The 27,401-nt window shown below is 40.7% G+C and overlaps 1 protein-coding gene across 5 annotated transcripts in view; it reads right to left on the bottom strand.

Moving 5' to 3' along the window:
* Positions 1–27,177, bottom strand: part of HMGN3 (high mobility group nucleosomal binding domain 3) — a 34,075-nt gene extending 6,898 nt beyond the window's left edge. The window contains exons 1-3 of one of the 5 annotated variants that reach the window (XM_056109727.1): positions 27,112–27,127; positions 6,296–6,346; positions 2,037–2,106 (exon numbers count right to left, since the gene is read on the bottom strand). In XM_056109727.1, coding sequence (XP_055965702.1) covers positions 2,037–2,054 — 18 coding nt within the window. In that variant the 5' untranslated portion in view covers positions 2,055–2,106; positions 6,296–6,346; positions 27,112–27,127. Of the gene's footprint in view, positions 1–2,036; positions 2,107–6,295; positions 6,347–27,111 lie in introns of all 5 variants that reach the window. The other 4 variants (XM_056109726.1, XM_056109725.1, XM_056109724.1 and 1 more) reach the window with 4 other exon arrangements.
* Positions 27,178–27,401: the final 224 nt, after the last annotated feature.

Below are 27,401 nucleotides of genomic sequence, written 5' to 3'. Positions count from 1 at the left end.
CCGGCATCCCATATGATCCCCCAAGCACCGCCAGGAATAATTCCTGAGTGAAGAGCCAGGAGTAACCCCTAAGCATCACTGGGTACGACCCCAAAAGCAATATATATACATGTATATATATATACACACACATATATATATCAGAATGGTTTCAGGCATTCAGAAATAAGCACATAGAACTGATATCCTATTTACCAGCAGCAAAAATAACTCTCTCCCAGGGATTTCCTATTCTAAAAGTACAATTACTTTTCTTTAAAAGTGTTCCATAAGTAAATACTCCAAATTTTAGTCAATTTTATTCACAGCTCTACCACTAACAGAAAGGTGTTCTAAAAATACAGTAGCTCCTGAAGAATATTTGATGAATAAATGAAGTCAAGTTTCCTCTAAAGTTTCTCTATGGAGACTTAACCTCATACAACAGCTTAACTGTCTCAAATAACTGTTAAGAGGGTCAGCAAAAATGGCCTCTCCATATGTCAGAACTCTCTGCCATGATTGCAAGGAATCATGGGTGTTCTTGAAACAAATTTCAAAGGGGCAACCTAGATTAGCTGGTCAGATCAATCTGGAAGAAATATCTCTTGTCATCTTCATTATCTGAGAACGTTTTACGTTAAAATAGCCACAGTGAGATATACTCATCTTCTTTAAATTATAGGCATAAACGAAGAGCTAGAGCCTTCATGAATAATTTTAACCCTGGGTCTCAAGAATAGATCAGACCTCAAGGTCTACTACCAGAGTATGCCCAGACTAGGAGACTGTGCAAGGAAAGTGGTGGCTAGGATATCGTCAAGTGCAAACGCTGTGCAGCTCAGCACCTGGTCTGAGTGGTGGTGTGGGTCTAAGATGCTCCCCAGGAAGCATCATAGCCACTGCTTGGATTATCATGGGCACATCCAAGGCGTCCACAAGTCACTGGGAAGTAGAACCCCAATCCTGTGGTTCCTTCATCAGGACAGCTGATTACATGAATTGGGTATCACTGAACAAAAGGCCATAGTATCAATTAATTTAACCTGGTAACCAGTGGGTAGCTTGGTCCCTCAACATATCCTCTTAGCACTGAAGAGCAAAGGCACATGTGCCGATTGCCTCAACCTGGCTCTGAAGGTTCCACATGGAATTATGAACTGCCCATGCCTTTCTGTATGGAAAGTGACACTGGTAGAAGGATGCTCTTAGAAAGGGACCCCCTGCCCCAAAGGAAGTGGTGACATTTAGCTATAGATGGTATAGATGGGTCAAGGGCCTTATCGGAATCTCTCTCCTCTGTGGCAGCTTGTGTATGCCATGTTGGCCTCACCTCCTCTGTCCAGGATCATCTTCTGGGACATTTCTGTAGCTCTGATCTACCAGAAGTCCCCAGTAAATGCTAAAGTGAACAAAATGAAAATCAGTCCCAGCAATACACAGAAACTGTAAACTTGGATTTGGGGGCAGGCAAGGTCACTATTCTGCTACTCTCTGGTTTGGGGGCTGGCAAAGAACCCAACTATGATCAATAAATTGAGCACAACTTATTGCCTCCCTATATCTCAAGTCAAGGTCTTGAGAAAACTCTACTTGGAGCAAGGTCAAGTCACGTGAAAATTTCCATGTGAACAATTCCTATGCATTTGTTTTTCCCCTCTCCGTGTGAGTACCCCAAAATACTGAAGGGCAAAGTGATGGCAACCCTCTGGAGTTTCCAGAGAGGCATTCCACAAGCGCTGCTCTGGAGGACCTGAAAGCTACTCTGATCCAAAGGACTTTCTCCCTTTTAAGAAAGGTCTCACACAAGAGTTTTAAATACAAAGTCTAGAAAATTCATGCAAAAACAGTTTGTCTCTCTAACCAGTCTTAAAATATCACATGCTATATTATGAAATCATTTTATAACTTCCTGCCTAAAATTTACCAGTTGTTTTTTCTATACTTTATATAGAGAAAAGGAGGGATTCACTTAAGTTATTTCTTTCTGATAACTACTACGAGAGATTTTCGTCCTCACTACAAACAGTAGAGGCTGGGATAAAACTTTCACTCACCATCAGCAGTACTAACATGCAAGTGTGCAGACCTCCTGGAAAGTTCTTCAGATTTCACAGCCTTCAAAATCTATAAACTGATTGGACTATATTTACTAGATCTAAAATAGATGAGAGTGCTATTTTTTCCTCGAATCTGAAGAATTCATTTGAGACTCAGGCTGCTTGGTTAGATGACTATGAAAAAGAAAAAAATAGCTAAGGATTTCTCTCCATGTGTTGATTAAGTGTGAAAACTTAGAAAATGTAGCCAATGGAATGATTCTCGGGAGTGGGTAGGCTTTTATTTTAAAAATGTTTTTATGTGGTGCTGGGGATCGAACCCAGAGCTTTCCAAGGACTGCACTGTAGTCCCCAGTGCTGAACCTGGTGGGGGAGAGAGGAGAAAGACCTGGAAACAATGTGCACCTCTGTCCTTGTCCTGGCGCATTTCTGAGCACAGTGAAATACCTAGATTCAGATTGAATGGCTGTAGTGTGCTGAAGACATACTGTCTGAAACATAGGTAGGGCCCATGCCACTGGAATCTGAAAACATGTTTGTATTTTTCTTAGGCTTCTTAACAGCCTGACCATGTGCCTCCGAGCACTCAAACATTAAGTTGCTTATAATTCCCCCCTAAAAATAAGGAGATAAGCAGAAATGGCTTTCTTTGAAACACTGAAAAGGAAAGATATATATTAGCTCTTCTGAATGAACAGTTCTCTATGATTACCACAAAACGGCAGGTGGAAAGATGAGTTTGAATCAGATAATTTTCCTGGTTTTTCAATTTGTAAGCAGCAATATCCACAAAAAGTAATGAATGTTCCTAAAAATTCTGCTCTAGAAAAAATAGGGATAATATTAACAGCTCCCTGTTATATTAAAAAACAAATCACAACACTCCTTTGGTGTTCACTTTTATCTTTTATCTTTCCATGCCTTCTTCATAACAAATACCCATTGGTCTTATTTTACTCTTTCTCTCTCTCTCTCTCTCTCTTTTCCCTTCCTTCTCCACCAAGGCAAAGACTTCTGTCTTTTTTGTTTTGTTTTTCTCAGTGTTAAGTCTGCAGAACTTAGATCAGTCTTTGATGCAAGAGAAATATACAACATATGTCTGTTAAAGAATGAATCTTCTCTGCCTAAATTTTAGGGCTACCCTGAAAATAATATAAAATGTATGTGAAAGTACTCTGTGAATTTCCAAGTGAAACGACTATCACATTATTTTGGTATGTCCAAGTATTATAATCTGTAAATATTAGATAGCAAAAGAGGATTTTCAGAAAAAGGACTCCTTTTATAACTGACATATAACAAGAATCAAGGCTGTGTGTAATGAGTGATGCAACTCTTAATTCAGTGGGAAATTTATATATGTAATAGTACCGTAGCACTGTCCTCCTGTTGTTCATCGATTTTCCAGAGTGGGCACCATTATGAGACTCACCATTGTGAGACTTGTTGTTACTGTTTTGGGCATATCGAATATGCCACGGGGAGCTTGCCAGGCTCTGCCATGGGTGGGGAGGGAGGAATACTCTCAGTAGCTTGCCGGGCTCTCCGAGAGGGGTGGAGGAATTGAACCCAGGTCAGCTGGGTGCAAGGCAAACGCCCTACCCGCTATGCTATCACTCCGACCCATATATGTAACAAAATATTAAAAATAGAAATAAAAATAAGTAACAAACATTCTGGGGCTAAAATAATATGGATAGAGGACTGTTTAAGAAAAACATTTTACATATTTTAACCACATATTCTAAACAATTTCCCTGTTTTTAGAGTAGAAGTTCCCGAAATTTATTTGCCCTACTGCCCTCTTTCCAGGGGGAAAAAAAATAATTACTTAGTGCTTTCCTGAAATCTTCCCTCTCCTTCCTTCCCTCCTTTCCTTCTTTCCTTTCTTGATTTTTGAGTCATTCTCTGCAGTGCTCAGGGCTTACTCCTGGCTCTGCACCCAGGGATCATTCTTAGAGGAGCTCAGGGTGCTGTATGTGATGACAGGGATTGAATCCAGGTTGGCTGCATGCAAGGCAGGCAACGTACCTGCTATACTATCACTTCGACTCAAATTTACCTTCATTAAAGAAAAATAAAGTGTCCTCCTAATCGCACCACTACTATGCCACTTAATTGTTACAGCACCCCGTGAGTGAGTGTGTGTGTGTGTGCGGGCGCGCGCGCGTCTGCATACATGTAACACTGCCCACTCTGATGCAGTAGGACTGCAAAGCCTCTTTCGCTACTCAAGGTATATACCGTACATGCGATGATTTCTAGATTTTTTGACTTACAGATCAATTTAAATGACAGTCCCTAAATACAAACTCCACAGCATTATGTGCCCAAATCTAAAAATTTATTATTCTCTATTCCACTGTCCTATAAAATATTTTTCCTTTTTTTGATAACATTCAAGCACCTATTTTGGGTTAGTTTCAGCATTTATTTATGACTTAACTTTGTATCACGTGTTTTACTTCCCAAGTTCTGTTAGAAATACTGAGTAAATGAAAGGATTGGGGGAGAGACACATTTGGTTAAAGTAGTTTGTTTTTCTTTTAAATTGTTTCCTTAATATAGATTCTGCTAATGATACTCCATTCAGCAAAAAGAATGTCCTCATCCAAATCTGGTGGAAGGGATTGGAGAGACAGTACTTGACTTGCATGTGGCCAACCTGAGTTCAATCTCCGGCACCACACACAGTTCCCTGAGGCCTGTCAGGAGTGATCTCTAAGTACAAACGGGTGTTATCCCCAAACCAAAAGGCCCTCCCGTTGATCATCGATTTGCTCGAGCGGACCCAGTAACGTCTCCATTGGAGACTTTGTTGTTACTGTGTCTGGCATATTGAATAGGGCGTCTGCCTTGCACGCAGCCAACATGGCCGACCCGAGTTCGATTCCTCTGCCCCTCTCGGAGAGCCCGGCAAGCTACCGAGAGTATTCGATATGCCCCAAACCAAAAATAAATAAATAAAATCTATGTTATGAAAAATCTTGTAGGGGTTCTGCTATCCTTACAGACTACTCTGTAACTGTAGACCACAATAAACTATTAACCACAATATGAATCTCCCAATTCAAACAATCAGTGACCAGACACTGTTTTTATCTTTCATGACCACTTATAATTCAAGAGATGACGTTTCAGTTTTTTCTCATGCACTAAAGCGCTCTGCAAAAGATAATATCTGTGATCACAGTCACCACCTCATTCCTGCCTTTCAGTTGATCTCCTTTGAGAAGCCTGTGATCAGCTACTTATAGAAGATCCTTCATGGTACTATCATAGAGGATTGAATAAAAACATTTCTTCCCAGTTCTTAGCTTCTGGGAGATTTCTCTGTATTAATATAGAGTTTCTTTGAATAATTGTCCAATTTATTTTCCCAGGCCTCCAAGTGTTTCCACTGTTTTTTTTAAACCTTCAGTATTCCAAAATGTGTGTATTCTGCCACAGTTTTACTTTAGTAATGAGTCCTTTTACGAAAATATTCAGAACCTAATAAATATTTACAAGAGAGAGTGCAAGGATACATGGCGTGTATTGAATCCCTGATGAAACAGAGGTGCCCTTCTGGTCCCTGACCTCTCTACATCACAGGGCTCAAGAACTGATATGTCCAGTCTGGTTGTTTTCTTTTTGTTTTTGTTTTTGTTTTTGGGTCACACCCGGCGATGCACAGAGGTTACTCCTGGCTCATGCACTCACGACTTACTCCTGGCATTTCTCAGGGGACCATATGGGATGCTGGGAATTGAACCCGGGTCAGTTGTGTGCAAGGCAAACGCCCTACTCGCTGGGCTATCACTCCAGCCCCGTGATATGTCCAGTCTGGTTGGCCAAGTGTTGACAGGAGTGGCCATCGGGTGACCCATTCACTCTTAAGAACTGAAAGTTATTATATTAACACAATTTAATTTACCCACAGTGAAAAATCACACTTTGTTCTTTGTAGATAACTGCTATCACACTCTGCCCAGAAGAAACTCCAAGTTCCCACTCTAACAGACAGCAGAACTAACAGGTAGATGGAAAAAAAAACAACAACAACACAGCCTGTGGAAAATGCCTCAACAGTGAACTCAATTGAAGTATATATATATAGGCCCGAGAAGACCAGACAGTGATATGTTTATCTCTAGTTCACATAGTCTCAACAACCATGTTTAGAAAAGTATTCATTCAGATCCAGAAGACAAAAGGAAAAAAAGAGAACAATCCTGTGAAAATAATTAAAAGCAGGATGTCAAAGATAGACATACCTCCTGTTTAGTTACTTTGGATCCATCTTTTCCCTCTGTATTCTCCAGAGACTGGAAAGAGAATGAGAAACAGTGAATTACATTCAAATGGGGGAAAAAAAACACATTAGAGGGATATTTTTAAAAGAGCTTTTTAAATTTTCTGGACCACATAAATCAACAGATATTTTTCAAGGAAAAAGAAAATCTGTAAGAGGATATGATTCACACGCACATACACACACACACGCACGCGCACACTCAAGTCTGCATAAATACTCACGTTTTAAAATAGGCACAAGAGCTGACAAGACCTGTTCTCAATATGCATTCACTGAAAAGAAATTTCCATTGAACTTCCATGAGTCCAAAAATGGCTAACGCAGAATAAGACCCAGCAGTGAGGGACAGGAGTGCCAGAGATTCATTACATTGTTCGTCATTCTGCTTCTCTAAGATCTGGGCAGGACACCAGGAAAGTCCAGGTCAACCACGGAAGCATATTTTCATCCCACACTTTCCTAGTTTTTATTTCCAGCCCACTCCTTGCTATGACCTGCTAAATTCATCAGGAGTTACTAGTCTTCCAGTATCTCTCCCCGTCTCTTGTAGGAGAGCCAAGGACACTCCCAACACTACAGTGAATTTATTTCCAACTTTGATCCACCCCTGGGGCAACACCTGTCCCTGCTTGTGATAGCTCCAAGCTGACTCCCTTACAGGTTGCAAACTGTGGAGAAATACAGTTATATTTCTACTGCACAACACATATCCCAATGTATTTTATTGGCTACAGATTTCGTGAAGAACATTAAGGCAACTCAATTCCTCAAACTAGTTAAAATATTTTTAAACTATGTAAAGCTGAAAGGTGAGTACCCAATCTCTGTCACAAATGAGAAGAAAAGATGACTAGCGCTCTCTCAAGATTAAAAAAAAAATACAAAAAAAATTACAGAAACAACAAACCAGTACTTGGTACAATGGTTAGTTTAGCAGAATGAAACAGGGAGGCGGCAATGCCTTATCTGGTGGAATGAGAAAAATGTAGCTCATAAAACACAGTTTAGTTCGGCAGAAGACACTCAATTGGTAGAATATTTTCAAAAAACCATTGACAATATGAAAAAGACATGTAAGTTTAAACATATAATGACCATGACCACGTAAGTCCACTTTTGGAACCAGAACTTATAGAAGAAAATGTTTTGTAAAAATACTGTTTCATCTGCACTACTTCTAATGTAGAATGACAATTCACAGCAGATCAATAGAAAAAAATAAATGTTTAAGTGAATTATAACTGTTAATACAATGTCATGAAAAGTCATTTGGTGGGACTGGAGCGATAGTATAGTGGTAGGGCACTTGCACACAGGCATTGCACATAGCTGACCCAAGTTTAATCCCCATCACCCTATATGGTCCCCTGTGCCTGCCAGGAGTGATCCCTGAGCACAGAACTAAGAATAATCCCTAAGCACTGCCGGATGTGGCCCTCCAAACAAAGAAAAGAGTAGTTAAGTTATGTGGATACCTCCAACATAACTTCAACAGAGATTAGAAAATAGTATGTAAAACATACTTATACATCATGAAGCTATCAAAGGCAAACACCTTCTTTCAAGACAAAAGACACAGCAAACCTTCACTTCACCTTCAGGCAGTTTATTGTCTCTAGAATTCCCCATGCTGTGATGGTCACAGCTGTTTCCCAGTCTAACCAACTATGCTTGTGTGAGCATTCTCTCTCATGCAGGGAAACCAACCCCTTATCTGTTCTCCAGTTGTTTGCACAGGACTTTCTGGTTCATAGAGTTTGTGTTTTATCTGCAGCTGAGGTAGAAACATCAAAATCTTAGAAAGTCTGAGCATCTGAAGTCAATCCCAAGATGGGCCACTCAGCTCAGCTCTGTTCAGTTTCACAGCTACAAACTCAACCATTCTGGTTATGCTTCATACCTAGGAATGTTGGACTCTCATTCAAGCTGTGGGACACATGCTTGATTCCAAGACTTCAATGGGGATATTCTCTAATTGGAACTAAGCATTTAAAGCAACAGAACTTGACTATTGTGTATGTAAATGACATTAAGGAATTTAAAACTAATGTAATGATATTATTTCCAGCACATTTTTTAATAGTGGAAGGTGACAGGTACTATAATCCAAAGAGCATCTCTGAATCCTGAATAAATATTAAACATATAAAATTTTGGATAAGTTGCAAAATACTAAAAAACAGAAATTTGGAAATTTATAGCTAGGAACAACCTAACACATCTTTGTCTTGGTATCAATATTTGAGGATTGGCAGTGTTCAGTGTGGCATGAATACAAGTCACATCACTAGCCAAAATCTTGGCTCTCTACCCATAAATTGTGTGACCTTGGGGCTGAGACTCCATCCCTGAATGATACAGGATAAAGATATGTGACATAAATGGTGGATTAAGCTGAGAATTATACCGAGCATTTCAGATGCTGCAGAGTATATCAGAACTGTTATACAGGTGTGATGCTGCAAGAGATGTAAATATTTAGTGAACGAGTCTCTTGATTTATCATATTATATGCAATAGAAAATAAAAGAAAGATAACTGGGATAGGAAAAAATACCCTGGAAGTATAAACTCAACCAAGGACAGTGGAAGGATTTGAAAACTGTTACAGATACCTGAGGCATTAGCCTACAATGCAACAAAGAACAATAAAGGAAAGAACATGGAAAGAGAGGTTGGTCAGGAGACACAGTGGCAAACTGAGAAGGCCGACATGATCTATGGGACATTTCAGAAGCATAAAACAGGGGTATGAGTAGGAAGGCAAAGACACAAGGACTGGAAATTTCCCCACATTGAAGTCATGAGTCTGCAGATGAACATTTGCACTAATGAATGAATAAATGGAAACAAAACAAGCAAACACATATAACGAGACACACTGATAATACAACTACAGATCATTATGGAAATGTGACAAAATCTTAGAAACAATTCACAAAATATTACTTCTAACCAGCCACTACCAAAATAAAAGATGCATAACAATACTTTATTTGTGTTTTGGGGTCCCATATAGCAGTGTGTGGGGGTGACTACTAGCTCTGTGCTTGAAAGTGAGCCCCTGGCATTGATCAGAGGTCCATATGTGGTTCTGGGGATCTAATGGGTGGAAGATTATTTTTTGAGGACTGAGAAAACCCGTCACCTAGAATTCTATATCTAGACACTATTCACACGTGAAGGCAAAACAGTTATTTCAGAAAACAAATAAAAAGTAACAGTTTACCACCAATAAAATCTTTCCTTTCACATGGATATATTATGAAAGTATTAAACCCAACAGCAAGAACAATGAAAAAATTATATGTATATGAAAAACCATACAAAATAGAAGTGTCAAAGATAAACTATAATCTGCAAATCATACCTATATTTTTGTGTTTAAAGTTGTAATAGAAACTCTAGGCCAGTGCTGTCCTATAGGAATGCTAACATGCATTCTTAATTGTTTAATAGCCCCATTAAATTTTTTTTATTCGATATGCCAAACACAGTAACAACAAAGTCTCCAATGGAGACGTTACTGGGCCCGCTCGAGCAAATTGATGAATCGATGAAAGTGAAATTAATATCATCGATGTCAAGAGAGGGGTTCGGCAGGGTGATACTATTTAACCGAAACTCTTCAGTGCCACCCTCGAGAACATCATGCGACAACTGGAATGGGAAGGAATGGGAGTAAAGATAGATGGTCGGCAACTACACCACCTCCACTTTGCTGATGACATCGTTCTAGTAACACCAAACATCAGCCAAGCGGCACAAATGCTGATCAACTTTGACCGTGAGTGTGGAAAGGTCGGATTACAGCTGAATCTCACGAAGGCAATGTTCATGAGAAACAGTCTTGTTCCTGACGTTCCATTCACTCTCAACGGAATGACCATCTCCGAATGCAACAGTTACATGTACCTAGGTCGAGAAGTCAACATGATGAATGACCTGGCACCTGAGTTGCGCAGGAGGAAGAGAGTGGCTTGGAATGCTTTCAAGAGTGTTGAAGAAAGAACTAAGAGGACGAAGAACCTCCAGCTCTGTGCACATCTCTTCGATTCCACTGTTCTTCCTGCTTTAACATACGCCTCAGAGACCTGGGCCCTACAAAAAGAGTTTGAGAACACTCTTCAGGTCTCCCAAAGAGGAATCGAAAGAGCTATGCTTGGAGTATGACGCTTCACTCAAATGAAAAAAAGAATCCGAAGTTACGACCTCCGTTAACACTCAAGAATCAGGGACACTGTCTCATTTGCCAAGGCATCGAAAATCAGATGGGCTGGACACATAATGAGATTTAGAGATGACCGCTGGACTAGCGCCATTACTGACAGGATTCCATGGGACGTCAAAAGATAGCGTGGCCGCCCACCTATGAGATGGTAAGACTTCTTCGTCAAGACCCTGAACGATCAGTTTGAGGCTCTTCGTGTTCCTAGAACGAGCAGATGCCATTGGGCTACGCTAGCACGCAACATGGATGAATGAAGACGTTACTGGCACCTGCTCGAGCAAATTGATGAATACGGGATATCAAGTGATCAAGCAAAATTAATATTTAATTTAACCAAGCATAGTTAAAATTCTATCATTTAAGTCTGTAATGTTTCAAAATCTTTTTTGTACAGATTTTTCAAAATCTGGCATGTATTTTAAATATACAACACATCTCCATTCTAAATGTTTTAAATATAGCTTATTTTCAATGCTAAATTTTCACCAGGCATATCTGTTCTTTATTAAAAATTTATGAAAGGTAATAAACTCACATAGTCAAGTTTTTATAAACATTACTTAAAAAGTTCTCCAAAAGGGGTCGGAGAGATAGTAAAGCAGACAGGGCCTTTGCCTTGCACACGGCCAACCTGGGCTCAATCCCAGCATCCCATATGTTCCCTCAAGTACCGCCAGGAATAATTACTGAGCACAGAGCCAGGAGTAATCCCTGAGCAATGCCAGGTGTGACTCCCCCCAACTCCCCCAAAATAAACTTCTCCAAAACTAAATCTTATGCTAGCTTTTAAATTTATATGAATTAAAATAAAATTATTCACCTAATTTCAAAAAAGTGCTTGACAGATGCATGCAACCAGTCACACTGGACAGTATAGTCTAGAAAATGACACTTTAATAAGTTGAAAGTAGCATGTACAGATCAGAAATTAAAGCATATTAAGGTTCTGGTTTTGTTCTAGAGGATGAACAATTTCAGGTTTTTAAAATAAAATTTAAAGGTGGTCATTAAAATATTATGAAAACAATAAATTTAATATTAAAAATATTATGAAAACATAATAAGCTTCCTAACCCGGAGGAGTGGAATAAAGCAAACTTTGCTAATAAAAGGCAGGGAACCACAGAACAAAACCAAAGAAAACACATCATTAGAAACTATAGGATAAGTCTTTGGATACAGTCTAAATATACAAGTATAAGAATATACATATATTCATTCATAATTATAGAAAGTGATTGAAGAAAGGAAAAAGATATATTTTTCCATTTTATAAATTGCCATACACAAACCTATATTAAAGACATAGACATTATAAAACCATAAAATTGTAGACAAAATAGGACACACACCCAGTTCATGATAATGGTTAACCAAGAAAAGAATAGTGAACTTTTTGGAGCACAAAAGGAATCAAAAGAAAAACTTATCCAAATGGTGGGTTTCTCTTTCAATAAATAGTCATTATTGCCGTAAAAAAAAAAAAGCAGTACTGTGGGAGCCACGAGTCCAATTTTCTTTCCCCAAATGCAGCAAGGTATCAGGTAACACACACATACAAATCCTATCGCAAATGACTACATTCATTTTTGGTTGCACTGAACTGTAGCACTGTCCTCGCATTGTTCACCGATTTGCTGGAGCGGGCATCAGTAACATCTCTATTGTGAGACTTGTTGTTACTATTTTTGGCATATCGAATGTGCCATGGGGAGCTTGCTAGGCTCTGCTGTGTGGGCGGGATACTCTCCGTAGCTTGCCAGGATCTCCGAGAGGGATGGAAGAATTGAACCCAGGTCAGCTGCGTGCAAGGCAAACGTCCTACCCGCTGTGCTATCGCTCCAGTCCCATAAAAATAACATATAGTAGAAGAGTAATATCCATGGCCAGGGAAAACAAGGGCTAGGAGCACTGGTCAATGATTGGAACTAACCATAAGTGTGTGCAGGGCTAGGGGTAGGTAAGACAGAGAAGTGACCAGTATGACAATAATAGCAGGGAATGATCACGCTGGACAAGATCTGAGAGTTAAAGGAATATTCTTGATAAAATTTTGGTATCAATATTGCCAACCACAATGCTCAGGGTAGGGAGGGGGAGAGAGAGAGGGTAGGGAGGGGAAGAGAGAGAGAGAGAGAGAGAGAGAGAGAGAGAGAGAGAGAGAGAGAGAGAGAGAGCCTGCCATAGTGTCATAGATAGAAACAGGCAGGCAGGGGGTGGGGGTGGGGGTGATGGGAGGGAACCTGGGGACACTAGTCTAGGGAAATGTACACAGGTGGAGGGATGGGGATTGGAACACTGTGTGACTGAAATCCAATAGTGAACAGCTTTGTAAGGGTCTATCTCACAGTGATTCAATACAAAAAAATCCTATCACCTCTCAAAAGTTTCTTGTGGACATTGTTACCAAAAAAGATATATGAGGATGTGGTAGGAGGCCTCAGTGGCCCCTGGTGGCCCTTGGTGATATGCTTTTTAGCCACACTTCTAGGAAACAGAGAGGGCGAAAATTCACAGCAGCCACTGCCGGACCTAACACTGAAGTTCTGAAAAGTCATTACTGCTAGTGTGGGCCCTTAAGAATTTTACTCCAGCCTGCCTCCTTCACAGTCACGGATCACGATCCTCCGGTTGTTCATCGATTTGTTCGAGCAGGCCCAGTAACGTCTCCATCATGAGACTTGTTACTGTGTTTGGCATATCGACACGGGTAGCTTGCCAGGCTCTGCTGTGCAGGCACGATACTCTCGGTAGCTTGCCGGGCTCTCCGAGAGGGGTGGAGGAATCGAACTCAGGTCAGCCATGTTGGCCACTTGTAAGGCAAACACCCTACTGCTGTGCTATCGCTCCAGCCCTGCCTCCTTACCAGGCACATTTTAAGTTTGGTTGTAGTTTTGTTCTCGTGATTCCCGTGTTTTGGGCTTTATGGTTTTGACACGTATACCATACCACTACACCACGCACAGGCAGAGGCCCCTGATCCCGGCTCATTCCCTCCCACAAACCTCTTACTACCCCACTTCTATTTTTTTCCTCCCTTGACCTTCTCTATCATTCCTATCTCTACAATTAAAAGTAATCTAGGTATCACCCCTTTATATCTTGCATTCCCTCGTCCTTTTATCCCAAATGTCATATATAGGTGAGATCATTTGGTAATCACGATCATCCTGTTGTTCGTTGATTGCCTCGAGCAGACCCCAGCAATGTCTCCTTCGTCCTAGCCCAGAGATTTTAAAAAGTGCCACATACAAGGCTCTTTCAGGGTTAGGAGAATGAAACCCATCATCGTTACTGATATTTGGCATAGTGGGTACGCCATGGGGAGTTTGCCAGACTATGCCGTGTGGGCAGGTTACATTCGGTAGCCTGCCAGGTTGTTCAAAGTAAGAATGAGATAATAAGATGTCCTGCGACCGCAAATGCGGCCGCTTGCTTTCGGGAGCTGGGTTTTATATTTATATTTCATTTGGTAATGAAAGGCTATTTTAAGTGATGAAGACTATTCTTTGACAATTTAGCTTGTTAGCTAAGAATTTCAAGACATCTTTTGCCAGCAGTTATAGAAAACACCAAGTTTCATCTCCTGTTTATCTGTACTAATGCATGAAGGCCTGGAGTGGCTCTAACACTAAAGGAAACTAAGAAATCACTTCTTTCAATCTGAGGAATGCTTTTGCTTTGTTTTGGGGCCTGGGGCCATACCCGGTAGTGCTAATAGCTTACTCCTGGCTCTGCACCTAGGGGCGACCTTAAGAGCGGCTGAGATTGAACCTGAGTCAGTGAAGTGCAAGGCAAGTGCCTTACCCACTGTACTATCTCTCCCACGCAATAAAGGAAGATGAGGTGACTTTTCTCTGCTGACCAATTTTTGTTATTATTTTTAATTAATACTTCTTTGTTCGAATTTCAAAATTAATTTGTATTTTTTACCCAACATTGAGAAAATAAAGCAGTCAAATGAAAAACTGATTAGCAGAAGAAAACTACCCTGAAAAATTCCAAATAACACATCTGGAGGAAGAATCATGAGGTTTTGAAAAGAACAGGTAGTTTCCCTAAATTCAAATATTCCCACAAGACCAGCAAGACTGCTTTTAATTTATTCTACAGGAGCATGTTTGGCATTCTCCAATATTATACTGCTTTGTAAAATAATCTTTAACAATTCAGCACTTGGAATTAAGTAAAAACAACTAGAAGATGTCAAATTGTTCACTACTTACTCCTTTGTGCCTACTGATTTTCTCAATTCTAGAACACCAAGTTGCATGGAAATTAAGGTCATTTCTGGGGAGCTTGTCTCCCCAAAATACTTCATTGCTTAAGATAAAAGTGATCAAGTAAGAAATCCTTAAAATTCTTGGATAGGGGCTGGAGCGATAGCACAGTGGGTAGGGCATTTGCCCTGCAAGCAGCAGACCCAGGTTCGGTTCCCAGCATCCCACATGGTCCCCTAAGCACCACCAGGAGTAATTCCTGAGTGCATGAGTCCGAAGTAATCCCTGTGCATCGCTGGGTGTGACCCAAAAAGAGAAAAATGAAAACAAAAACAAAACAAACAAAAATAAAATAAAATAAAATTCTCTGGATGAGTTAAAATAAATTAACAAATCCTCTTTTCTGAGGGGTACTTTCAGGGATAATAGTTTACACTGCATTCTGGAATAAAAGATAACAAAGTGAAGTCCATGTTCAAGTATATTCAGTGAAATTTTATTGAAGTGAACATAATAATTCAATAATTATGAATTATGATTAATTCATAATTATTATGGTAGATTTTTAATATAACTTAAGTAATTTATCTATTTTACACATACCTATGTGCAAAATTGAAATGGAATTATCTCTTATCTGCTTTGCCTTTTTCATTTGTGGTGGCTTTTATATGAATGGCATTAATTAAGACGTACCTGGAAGAAGTCAGAAGTCTGAATTCCAGCCGGGCTATTATTTCATGTCTTTGGGTCTGAGTGTTTTCATAAGCTAAGACTAAGAAGGGGCTAAAGTTAACACTTGTGTTAAATCAGCTGCCCATATACTTAATAACCACACTACAGAATTGTCATGTTAATATTACAGGGACTGAGGTCTTGGAAAAAAGTAAAGGGAAGGAGACCTAGAGGGAAGACAATAACAACTGTGCTCTGATTCATTTTATCTTTATTACAATCTTATGTAGTTGGTAAAATACATGGAACCCCATTTTATAAAGGAGGAATTGTGATCAGAATCGTTCTGGGACTTGCCCAAAACTACTCAGATGACCAGCAAGATTACTAGTAACCTTTTAATTTCATTTTATTTTTACTGAGTCACCGTGAGATACACAGTTACAAAGCTTTCATGATCTAGTTTCAGTCAATGTTCCAACACTCATCCCTTCACCAGTGTACAATTCCCACAATCCCCAGTATCCCTCCTACCACTCTCTCTATCCCAGCCTGCCTCTATGGTAGGCACTTTCATTCTTTCTCTCTCTACTTTTGGGCATTCTGGTTTCTATACAGATATTGAGAGGCCATCTTGTTTGGTCAGCACACATCTCCTATCCAGAGCGATCCTTTCCAACCATTATTGTGATAGTAATCCCTTCTCTATTCCAACTGCCCTCTCCCCCAGCCCTCTGAGGCAGGCTTCCAGCCATGGATCAAACCTCCTGGCCCTTGTTTCTATTGTCCTTGGGTGAAGGTTAGTCTCATACGATGGTTTTTTATATCCCACAAATGAACGCAATCATTCTATGTCTGTTCCTCTCCTTCTGACTCATTTCACTCAACATGAAACTCTCCACGTGAGTTATCTATAAGCGAATTTATAGGTCATTTATATGCAGATTTCATGACTTCATTTTTTAACAGCTGTATACTATTCCGTTGTGCAGATGTACTGTAGTTTCTTTAAACAATTGTCTGTTCTTGGACACTTGGTTTGTTTCCAGATTTTGGCTACTGTGAACAATCCATCAGTCTTGGTGGAATTCTGACACTGGTAAGCTGGACAGCATCTCCCCCACCACTGCACCACGGAGAGACTGCACTTGTTTCCTGATTTCAGACTCAGGGTATATCTAAGACACTTGAAGAGCTAAAGAGTTAGTCTGGGAAATATTTTAATTTGTAGGGCCAGACAAATAGTTTAATAGGCTGGAGGATATACTTTGCATGTAGAAGGCTCTTGGTCAATCCCTGACACATGGTGCCCCAGAACCCATGAGAACAGAGCCAGAACCAGACCTCTGAAACAACAGGGTGTGGCCCCAATCCCACACCCCTAAATTATCTGTAGACAGAGCTAAGGAGCATATAACATATTTCTTAGTCCCTGAATATCAGCAAGTTCTTGAAATAACTATAAACAATGTCCTATTACAAACTATATGCCAAGCTGACCATAAATGTATTGCTTTCAATATTTCAACAATAACAAAGATAGGTGATCCTTATCTATTAAGACTAAAGATGAAGCCCAAACCTTCAAATCAGTCTATTTTTATAGCAGTTTATGTTTTTCAATGTTCTTTTATAAAGGAATACATTTTTTTTCTCCAAGGAATACATTTTTTTCTTCCTTGTGAGGGATCAGAAGATATGGTCCAGGTCAGCATAGCTTGATTGGGCTGACGTGGGTTACATCCTTGGCACCATATGGTCCCCTGAGCATTAAGTACAGCCCTGAACACCCTCAGAACTGCTGGGTGTGACCCTGGAGGCCTCCAGGCACTTCCAGGCTGGCCTGGGTAACCCTTGGGTCCTTGCATGAATAGCTGGCCAGGCTGGCTGAGTTGCTCGGAGAGGAACTCTGTACCTCTTGAGCAAGACCTTGCCACCACCATCACCCCCAACAAGAACACTGTGTGGTATTTGATATTATCAATAGTACTAGAGGGGTAGTTTTAATATTCTAATTTTGAGTGATAGCACAGCGTTTGCCTTGCACGTGGCTGGCCCAGCCAACCCGGGTTCGATTCTTCCACCCCTCTCAGATTGCCCAGCAAGCTACCGAGAGTATCTCGCCCACGCAGCAAAGCCTGGCAAGCTACCCATGACGTATTCGATATGCCAAACACAGTAACAACAAGACTCACATTGTGTGATGTGATGTTACTGGGCCCGCTCGAGCAAATTGATGAACAACAGTGCTACAGTGCTAGGATGAAGAGCAGAGGGTCAAATCAGTCAAGTGACCTTCCTCCAGCAAAGACTAGTAGAGTCTACACTTTGTATGGGGTCCAAAATAATAAAACTCTTAATTTTAAAATACCACATTGTACTCCTTAAAAGATAATTTTTGTGATTAAATATGAATCAATGTGTAAGTCAGAATATTGAAACTGAAAAAAGCCAGTCATTGGTTAAAGAAACTTTGGTACATTTACACAATGGGGTACTATGTAGCTGCTAGAAAAGATGAAGTCATGAAATTTACATACAAGTGGTACTACATGGAAAGTATCATGCTAAGTAAAATGAGTCAGAAAGAGAGCTATAGACAGAAAGATTGCATTCATCTGGGGAACATAAAGTAACAAAATAGGAGACTAACATCCAAGAGTGGCCGGGATTAGTACCAGGAGGTTCGCTCCATGGCTTGGAGGCCAGCCACACATGCTAGGAGAAAAGGCAGCTCAGATAGAGAAGGGAGCACCAAATAAAGGGTGTTGGGAGGATCCTCCCAGGATGGGAGAAGCATGCTGAAAGTAGACTATCGCCCAAACATGATTGTCACCCACTGCCTCTTTTGCAAACCACAACACCCAAAAGGAGAGAGAAAACAGGGGGGAATGCCCTGTCACAGGGGCAGGGAGGGATGGGGGCATAGGGGGTGGGAGGGATACTGGGATCCTTGGTGGTGGGAAATGGGCACTGGTGGAGGGATGGGTATTTGATCATTGTATAATTGAAACCCAAGCACAAAAATGTGTAAGTCTACAACTGTACCTCATGGTGTCTCACTAATAAAAATTAAAAAAAAAAAAGCCAGTCAATACTTAGGTCCAATAGATTTTCTAAGCTAAAAAGTTAAAAAAGCAAAACACTCATTTAAAAAACTCATGCCTAGGTAATCACTGCTCAATAATATAATCTTTCAATATGGTCTATGCCTGTATACTTATGTATTCCTGATCACAGGAGAGTATCTTTACTATTTTATAATGAACAAAGACAATAGCACTGTCCTCCCATTGTTCATCGATTTGCTTGAGCGGGCACCAGTAACGTCTCACAACAAATTGTGAGACTTGTTGCTACTGTTTTTGGCATTTCGAATACATCACGGGTAGCTTGCCAGGCTTTGCTGAGTGGGCGAGATACTCTCGGTAGCTTGCTGGACTCTCTGAGAGGGGCGGAGGAATCGAACCCTGGTCGTCCGCGTGCAAGACAGACGCCCTACCCGCTTATATATCATGAAAATAGCTAATTCAGGGCTCAGAGTGGAGTTAGAAAAAAAATACAGTCTGATGCTGCAGTACTCAAAGATACCAATATTTGGGTGAGAAAATTGCTTGTGCGTGTCTAATCTGCTTGCAATACTATAATTCATTAGTTCCTGAAGTACCTGAAGGCCTCATGAAAATGTGTCTTTACAGGAAGCAAAGGCTGGCCTGAGGGCCTGATCACAGATAATAGCAACATGCTGGGTAACTTTCTATATTAATAAGGACCTCTATATTAATAAGGACAAATATACAAACGCACAACAGATAACTCTCGGCTCTGTTGCTTCATTCACCATGCACCTTGGTTTTAAGTAAAAATACGCGAAGGTAGTAAAACAATAATTTATGGGAAGTACCGTCATATAATGGCTAAAAGAAAAATTCTTGAATCAGAGAAGGGTGAGTTAAAATCCTGGTTCTAACATTTTATATAGCTGAGTGATCCTAAGAAAGTGAATCCTTAATCTCACTAAATTCCAAAAATCTCACTATGCAGAAAAAAGGCCAGAGACATCAGTGGATAAGAGGACAGGCTTGTTCCAGACTGTCGTGAATAAACTCCCTCCTGGACCACCCTGAACACCAAGGTTTGTGTTAAATGTGTTCATGAAGAATACACACCTTACTGGGTGGTTGGATAGATTCAGTTTACAAAACCAAAGCTCTCTGAATGACACCAAAGTTATAGAAAGCCACCTAAATATAATTTATTTGGCTATCAATAACTTAATCTGCAAGACGAGGCTAGCTTGATGGAACTTCTGTGAGATATGAAATAATACATGACGGCACTGTAGTATTTCCCAAGTTCATTTCCAGTAACTTCATTGATTTTTTAATTAGGTGCCCAGTGGACATAAAGCACAGACATCTAGTACAGTCAAGGAGTCAATAAACGGCAACAATGAAAAAATTAATAATAAATTTACATATTAAATTACTTGATAAAACTTTAATGTTAAAACATTGAAGTTCAGAACCAACTGTGAAGCCTATACCATTCTGTATTCTTCTAATTCCTGTTTATTTTCTTTGCTTTTGGGTTGCTGGGGTCCACACATAAAGGTCCTTGGAGTACTCTCGGCTCTGTGCTATCAATAAATTAGGTGCCCAATGGAGATAAAGCACAGTGCTCAGGGGTCAATCTAGGCAGTGTTCAGGAGACAAGAAGTGTCTGGGGAGCTTAGGCTTCCTGCATGCATGCATTCAGTCTTTTGAGCTCTTTACCTGACTTCAATTCTACACTTTTAAATATGCAAAACACTTACTTTATGTGGTCAAATATGCAAACGCCTTGGACTTATGTAAATATTCCTAAAATAGTTTCTGGACATGTCCGCCGACATAAAAACATAGAGCTCAATAAACACCCTGACCAGAAACCAATATGTGATCTGATTTCTAAGAGCACAATGAAATGTACACAGTAAATAAGCCGCCCATAAAAAAGGAATTCAATATTTTTATTTGGTTTGTTATCTTCAACACTGATTTTTAAACGACTCCGGAGACTAACATCATATTTTAATATACTAGGTACCGTGAAAGCAGACAGCTTAAATGGTGTTTATTTCAGTCACCATTTTCAAATTGCGCCCTGCAGGAAAGTGGAATATATTTAACTCTGGTGTGAACAAAAGCAGTGTTATAGGGGGAAAATATAGGAAAAGAGGATAACATGATAACTGATTTACAAGGGGGAATTTTAATGCTATGTGGAGATATTTTCAGACATTTTCTTTTCTGTGAGAAAAGCACACCTGTGAAAATACACCAGATTAAAGCTTATGTTCTTTCAAAACCACTTTTTTTTTTGGTTGTTAAACATTCGCTCTGATAATTGCAGTTAATTAGATATGGAGGGTGAGATCAGCTCACTCTGCTATGGCAAAATGGAACCTTGGTGCTTACTACAAAACTATTATTACACCATAGTTCTCTTAATCATTAAAAATATTAGCAGATCCACTGACTCTTTTGAGTCATGCCAGCCTAAAAAATAAATACAAAAACAGGTTGGAGGAACAGTACAGGGGTTGACTGCTGCACAAGGCTTGGGAGGTCCTCCCTCTTACCCCCCAAATCATGTTGGACAATCTACTAAGTACTTTGCATTCATCATCTCATTTAATTGTCCCAGAAATCAAGCGAGGTAGAAAACATACACATAATACATGTATATGCATATTCAAATTTTATTTTAGTCACTGTGTTTACAATACTATTAATGACAAAGTGTCATACATAAATATTCTAGAATCCCACTCTCCACCAGTATCTGATTCTCTCCACCACTGCCATAGTGCTCTTTTCGAACACCACCCCCCATAAGTTTCCAACTGAAGGTAAAAAGTATTTTTTTATCCAAGTTTTATAGATTAGGAGATCTGTTGTACAGATTTAGGAATTCAGATTTATTCACTGTATCACTGTATCACTGTCATCCTGTTGTTCATCGATTCACTCGAGTGGGCACATCTCAATTCGTTCCAGCCCTGAAATTTTAGCAGCCTCTCCTTACTCAAGTAATAGTAGAATTTATTAAGTAACTTATTCCTTTTAAAGGAATTTATTAAGTGATTTGCCCCAAATCATAGAGTTCACTGTCACTGTCCTCCCATTGTTTATCGATTTGCTCGAGTGGGCCCAGTAACGTCTCCATTGTGACAATCGTTACTGTGTTTGGCATATCAAATGCGTCACGAATAGCTTTCCAGGCTTTGCCGGGCGGGCGAGATACTCTCGGTAGCTTGCCAGGCTCTCCGAGAGGGGCAGAGGAATCGAACCCAGCTCGGCTGGGCTGGCTGTGCGCAAGGCAAATGCCCTATTTGCTGTGCTTGCACTCCAGCCCAATCATATAGTATAAATTAAAAATGACAGAAGGACTATGCTGGACTATCCTCAACAGATGAAATAATTCAACTTTCTAGTTTCTTTCCTTGAAAAAAATTCATTCATGCACTTCCTTGTTTAACAAATGACAGTGCCAGTGTTAGGTGTCATGGGAGAGAAAACAAAGGCATCAAAGAGTTCATGATCAAGCTGAAACAGAAGGATCATTAGTTAATTTAATTAGACAATTGATCAAAAAACTGATGCCAGTTTAGAAACAGAGTCAATCACCTGTGAAACTCAAGGTAGCTAGAAGCACAGGCAAAGGGGCCCAGAAGTCACCGAAGCTTTATGGAAGAGTGAGTGAACCTACCGCATAAAATCTGATGTCAACTAACTTTCACATCTTCATACTTCACAAAAAGAACTTCACTGGGCTGTAAGGATAGTGGGGGGCGGGTAAGGCATTTGCATTTCACACTGTTGATTCCAGACTCCAGTGATTCCTGCATTTGGTCCTCTGGAGCACACCTAGGAGTAATCCCTGAGGGCACAGACAGGAAAAAGCCCTGAGCTTTCTCCTTTGCTCACTAGTCCCCCCCATAAAAACAACAAACAAAAAGACACAGTTAATTCATCAAGATGGGACTTCAGCAAAGACCAGTGACAGACCACCTCAATACAAAGAGTAGCACTGATCTTACTGAGGTGACAACAAAGCAAAATATACCTTTCCCAAGGCACCACTGGGGCGGTTCTGGTGGTCACTTAGGATTACAGGGTCAGAGAGCACCTCATCATCAGACCGTCACATTGGCTCTGGCTGCAGTGACCCCCCCCCCGCCCCCCGCAGATTCCCCGAGTGATGACTGGAAGCCTCCCTAAACTCTTCAAAACTAAAAAAAATTCTTTAATTTTTTTGAGGGGGTATGGAGCACAGTGGCAATGTTCAGGGCTTACTTCTGACTCTGCCCAGGGATCATTCCTGGAGGGGCTTAAGGATCATATGAGGGGCCAATGATCAAACCCCATCAGCCATATGCAAGGCAAGCATCTTACTCACTGCAGTATCTTCCTCGAGCCCTCCTCAATACTTTTAAACAAACAACTTTCTCTTCGTTCCCTGAGTTTTTTCTCTGGACAAGCTGCTTACTCGAACCTCTGAATGCTCATAGCTCATCTTGGGACTCTCACTTCTTGCCATAAATGATAAATACTTACATATGTCTGTTACGTATGCTGTGTTAGTGAAAGATCTTAAATATAAGGACATTCATTAAATCATTTCCAAAAGAATTGTCACTGTCTCTGTCCTCCCGCTGTTCATAGATTTTCTCGAGCGGGCCCAGTAACGTCACCATTGTGAGACTTTGTTATTACTGTGTTTGGCATATAGAATTAATTAAAAAACAATAATCTTCCATTTAATTTCCCAAGGTGATGGGTAAAGGTTGATGCTCAAATATTTAATAAGAAGAGAGTGAATGAACAAAATGTCTGACCCTGAAAAATGTAGCAGTCTTTATTCAAATATAGGTTCCACATGAATATTAACTCAATTAATTTTAGTAGGCATTTATATATACATAGAACATGTCAGATCCTGTCATAATCAGACTAGAAAACTCAATAGAAAACTCAATATGTCTAAGAAGGCAATTATATGCATTAATTGATTTATGTATTTAATCGAATTCCTATGAAAATAATCACAGGTATTTTTGCAGAAACTTAAACTGATTCTAAAATTTACGTGAACATGTAAAGACTGTAACAGGAAACAAATTTTGCAAAATAATAAAAGGTAAAGGGCTGGCGGAAACAAATTTCAAATCTCAAATAAAAGTATTACTATAGTAATCAAAGTAACATGGGTCTGGCATTAGAGTAGACAAGTAGATAACAGAACATAACTCAGAACCTAGAAATAAGTCTTTACAATTATTATGAAGTGATTTCTGCTCAGTTCCAGATAATTCACTGGAGAAAGGATGTTCTTTTTAATAACTGGTGTTTAGATAACTGGATATCCACACACAAAAAATGCATTTAAACCAATTTCACAAAAAATGAATTCAAATTGGATCAAAGAACTAAAATAAGAACTAAGTGTACAAAACTTGAAAGAGAAAATATTGTGACTCTGATTTATACATAACTATAAAAGATGAGACAGACTTTACAAAAATAAAAAACTTTTTCAAAGAAATTAGGTAAAAATTTTTAAGTCACAGATTCAAAGAAAATATCTACAAATCAGATGTCTGATATAGGACTTCTATCCAGAATATATAAAGAACTTTCACAGCTCAATAACAAGACATTCCAATTATGATATGAACGTGAATATGAGTATCTTTCAACTAAGATATACAGATGTCACAGAGAGATAAACTAGTATGCGCATGAAAAGACATGCATCATCACTCATTATTATGTCCACGTAAGTCAAAATTTACTGCACTGCCAATAAACAAAATTCCTGGCCTGAGTAAAGATGTGGAGAAACTGGAAGTCTCATGCAACAGTCGTACAATCACTTTGAAAAACAGTCAATAATTTGCTTGGCATCCAGCTTTCTACTCTAGGGAATCTTGAAGTACATTATAGCTTTAAGAGTCTATATTACACATACTGTCCATACACTCAAGCTTAATGTCATTCAATTGTTTTTACCGCTACTCTTATCACTGAATTAAATATAAGCTCCATGAGAGCAAACTGTATGTTCCCACAGTAATAAATTGCTAAGCATCCAAGTTTTCCCACTTACTTCATTAGTGCCACTTCTTGCTTTAATACACAAGGGGTGCGCATTAGAAAACATTTCTAGATTTCTGGGGAAAGAGAAAAAAGAAGAGGCCAGCATTGGCCAAAATTGTGGAGGACTTAAAATTTATTTGAATGTAGTTCAGCCAATACTTTTGTCAAGAAAAATATCTGGGGAATACCTAAATGGCATCTGGCCCAGCTTTAGAAGAGCTATGCAAATTAACAATTCTTTTAATTTCCTCCTCCTCCCCACCCCCCATTTAGGGAGGCTTTACCTGACACGGATTCTAATGTAATCTTCAGTAGGTTCCAGGATTTTATGAAGCAGTTTTAAGATTTGTACTAGGAGTGAATGGGACGGCCACAGAGTCATGTTTAATCTGTGGCTACTCCTATTCAAGAAACAAATCAGATCATTGTGAACGAAAGCATGAATGAATGAATTCCCATGGTGGAACCAAGAAGAAGAGGCTCATCTCTGAAGAGCAAAGGCACTCAGATACCTTATTTGGGTCTGCTCTAGTCCTCAGCTGCCTGAATAGCTTATTCGTGTGTACTTACTCATTATTCATTTATTCCAGGGAAATGATCATCAAAGGCCAATTCCTCTACCATTCTTTTCTTCCCTCCTATCTCCTTAAGAGAGGTGGGCAGTGAGGGAAACTATCGTGATTTCACCAGTTTTGGTCCATCCAACAACAGCAAGGAATCTACTAAATTACGGTCCATTACATACCAAGCGTTTGCACACACATAACCTACTCTTTACCTGAATTTGTTAATAATTCGCAGGCATGGAAATGACACCAAATCCCTTTGTAAACCATTTCTTGATAATTTAGTTACTCTGACATCTAAAATTCACATCTTCATTGTTAAACCTCAAATTAAATGCCAAAAATGTTGCTGCAAATAGTGGTATCGTTTCTTTTTACATCCTTGTATTAGTACAACAGGGGTGGAAAAACAATACTTTCATAAAAATCAAGCTTTAAATAAGGGTGTCAATTCTGATTTTCTGAGTTCTTTTCGAACCACCCACTATGAGGGTCGCTTTATTTTTTCAACTTTTTAAAAGCCTGGACTGAACTGCCTATTGGTTGGTGAGATGTAATTCTCTTACGATTAAATGAGCTAAGAACAGAAGTCAAATTCTTCCCACAGCATAAGTGCATATAATCTATACACCATAAAATTTTAAGTCCCTCCTCCTTCAAAACCCTTTTAATTCTTCTTTTTTTTTTTAAATTAGGGGAGACAGATTCCCACCAAATTCTTAGCAGTGGCAAATTAAAAGGGAAAAAGTGTCTTTTAGAAACTTAAGTATTTTGAAATAATGCACCCATTCACAGTCTTCCACTGCTGAAACAGGCTGTGATTTGTAATCCGAGGTCAGACATAAGAGCCACTCTGGCTGGCACAGCAGAAAAAAAAACCGGGGCGGACGGTGCTGGGAGGGTGAAAATCATCTTTTAATAAATTTTTAAAATTCATTATTATTTTTTAAAAAACCATTAAAGAACCGTGATTTACAGAGTTATTAAAGAGTTGAGGGTTAGGCAAAGACTGTTCTAGCACCAAGCCCACCAGCAGCAAATCCTTTGAGGAGCAGCTAACGGGACGCCCATCCCCTTCCCACCCTGGAGCAATGACAAGTGGCAGCCCCACTCCGCAGGGGGGCTGCATCCTCGTGCCCGACTCCTGGGGTCCCGGTGCCTAGCGGAGGAGGAAAAAGGGCACCAGCAGGACCCGCTTCCCTCCAGGCCTCGGAGGGGCAGCGGGAGCGCGCCCACCGCGCCCTCCCGGGCCGGACCAAGGTCTGAGCCCCAAAGTGGTCGGGACGGCCAAGGGGGCTCGTGCCACGCCGGCCTGCGGGGGATCCCGGCGGGAGAGAGCTGGGCGCGACGATTCCCTTCTCCTGGCCCTGCGCTGGGTCCCACCCGGAGGGGACTCCCCCCCCCCGACCCCGGGCCAGCCAGCGCACACTGGCCTGCAGCGAAGGCGCGCGCGGGGTGGGTGGGGGGCTGAGTGCACTTTTTGAAATGTAGCTTTTCCTGGGCGCAATCGGAGCCCTGGCGGCCGTCCAGAGCACCCTCGCACCCCGGTCCCATTTCATGTTTTCCGTCCTTTTTTAAATGCATGCATTGGCTAGTTCCCCCGCCCTCCAGCCCCCTGCCAGGCAACTTGACCACACCGATCACACGCCGGCAGTTTGCAAAGAAAAACTCCGCCCCCCCCGCTCCCCCGGAGCAGCAGAGCAGGGAGGAATAGAAAGCGCAGAGAGAGAGAGACAGAGACAGAGATACAGACCGAGAGTCCTCGCTACAAAGTAACAGTCCGAGAAGGACGCCCGCAACAGGCATCCGGAAACCAGCGCGGAGCAGCCAAGACACCCACCAAGCCCGCAGTTGGCTGCGCGCACAAACCAGGTTCCAAGACCAGATTCGCCCCGAGCACAACTCGAAGGCCTCGGAAATCGTTCCGGCGAGGTTCTTACCTTTCTCTTCGGCATAATGACTATGTTCGTGGCTATTATTCAAATAATAATAATTTTTTAAAAAAAACGGGTAAGGCCACGAGCTGGACGGGCTGGCCCCACCGCGGGCTGCGCCGCCGCTGCAGCTTGCACGGGCGCTGGGCTCGGCCTCGGGGACCTGCGCCTCCGCGGCTCCCTCCCGGGCTCCCCGCTCGCTCCCCGCTCGCTCCACCAATAAGCGCGCCCCGTCGCCGGCCGCGAGGCCCCATTGGCTGCCGCCGCGCCGGGAATTCCACGAGGACACGCCCACC

The sequence above is a fragment of the Sorex fumeus genome, unplaced genomic scaffold, assembly GCF_029834395.1.
Source record: "Sorex fumeus unplaced genomic scaffold, SorFum_2.1 ptg000008l, whole genome shotgun sequence".
Taxonomy (NCBI): Eukaryota; Metazoa; Chordata; class Mammalia; order Eulipotyphla; family Soricidae; genus Sorex; species Sorex fumeus.
This window is presented reverse-complemented; position numbering and strand designations above follow the sequence as displayed.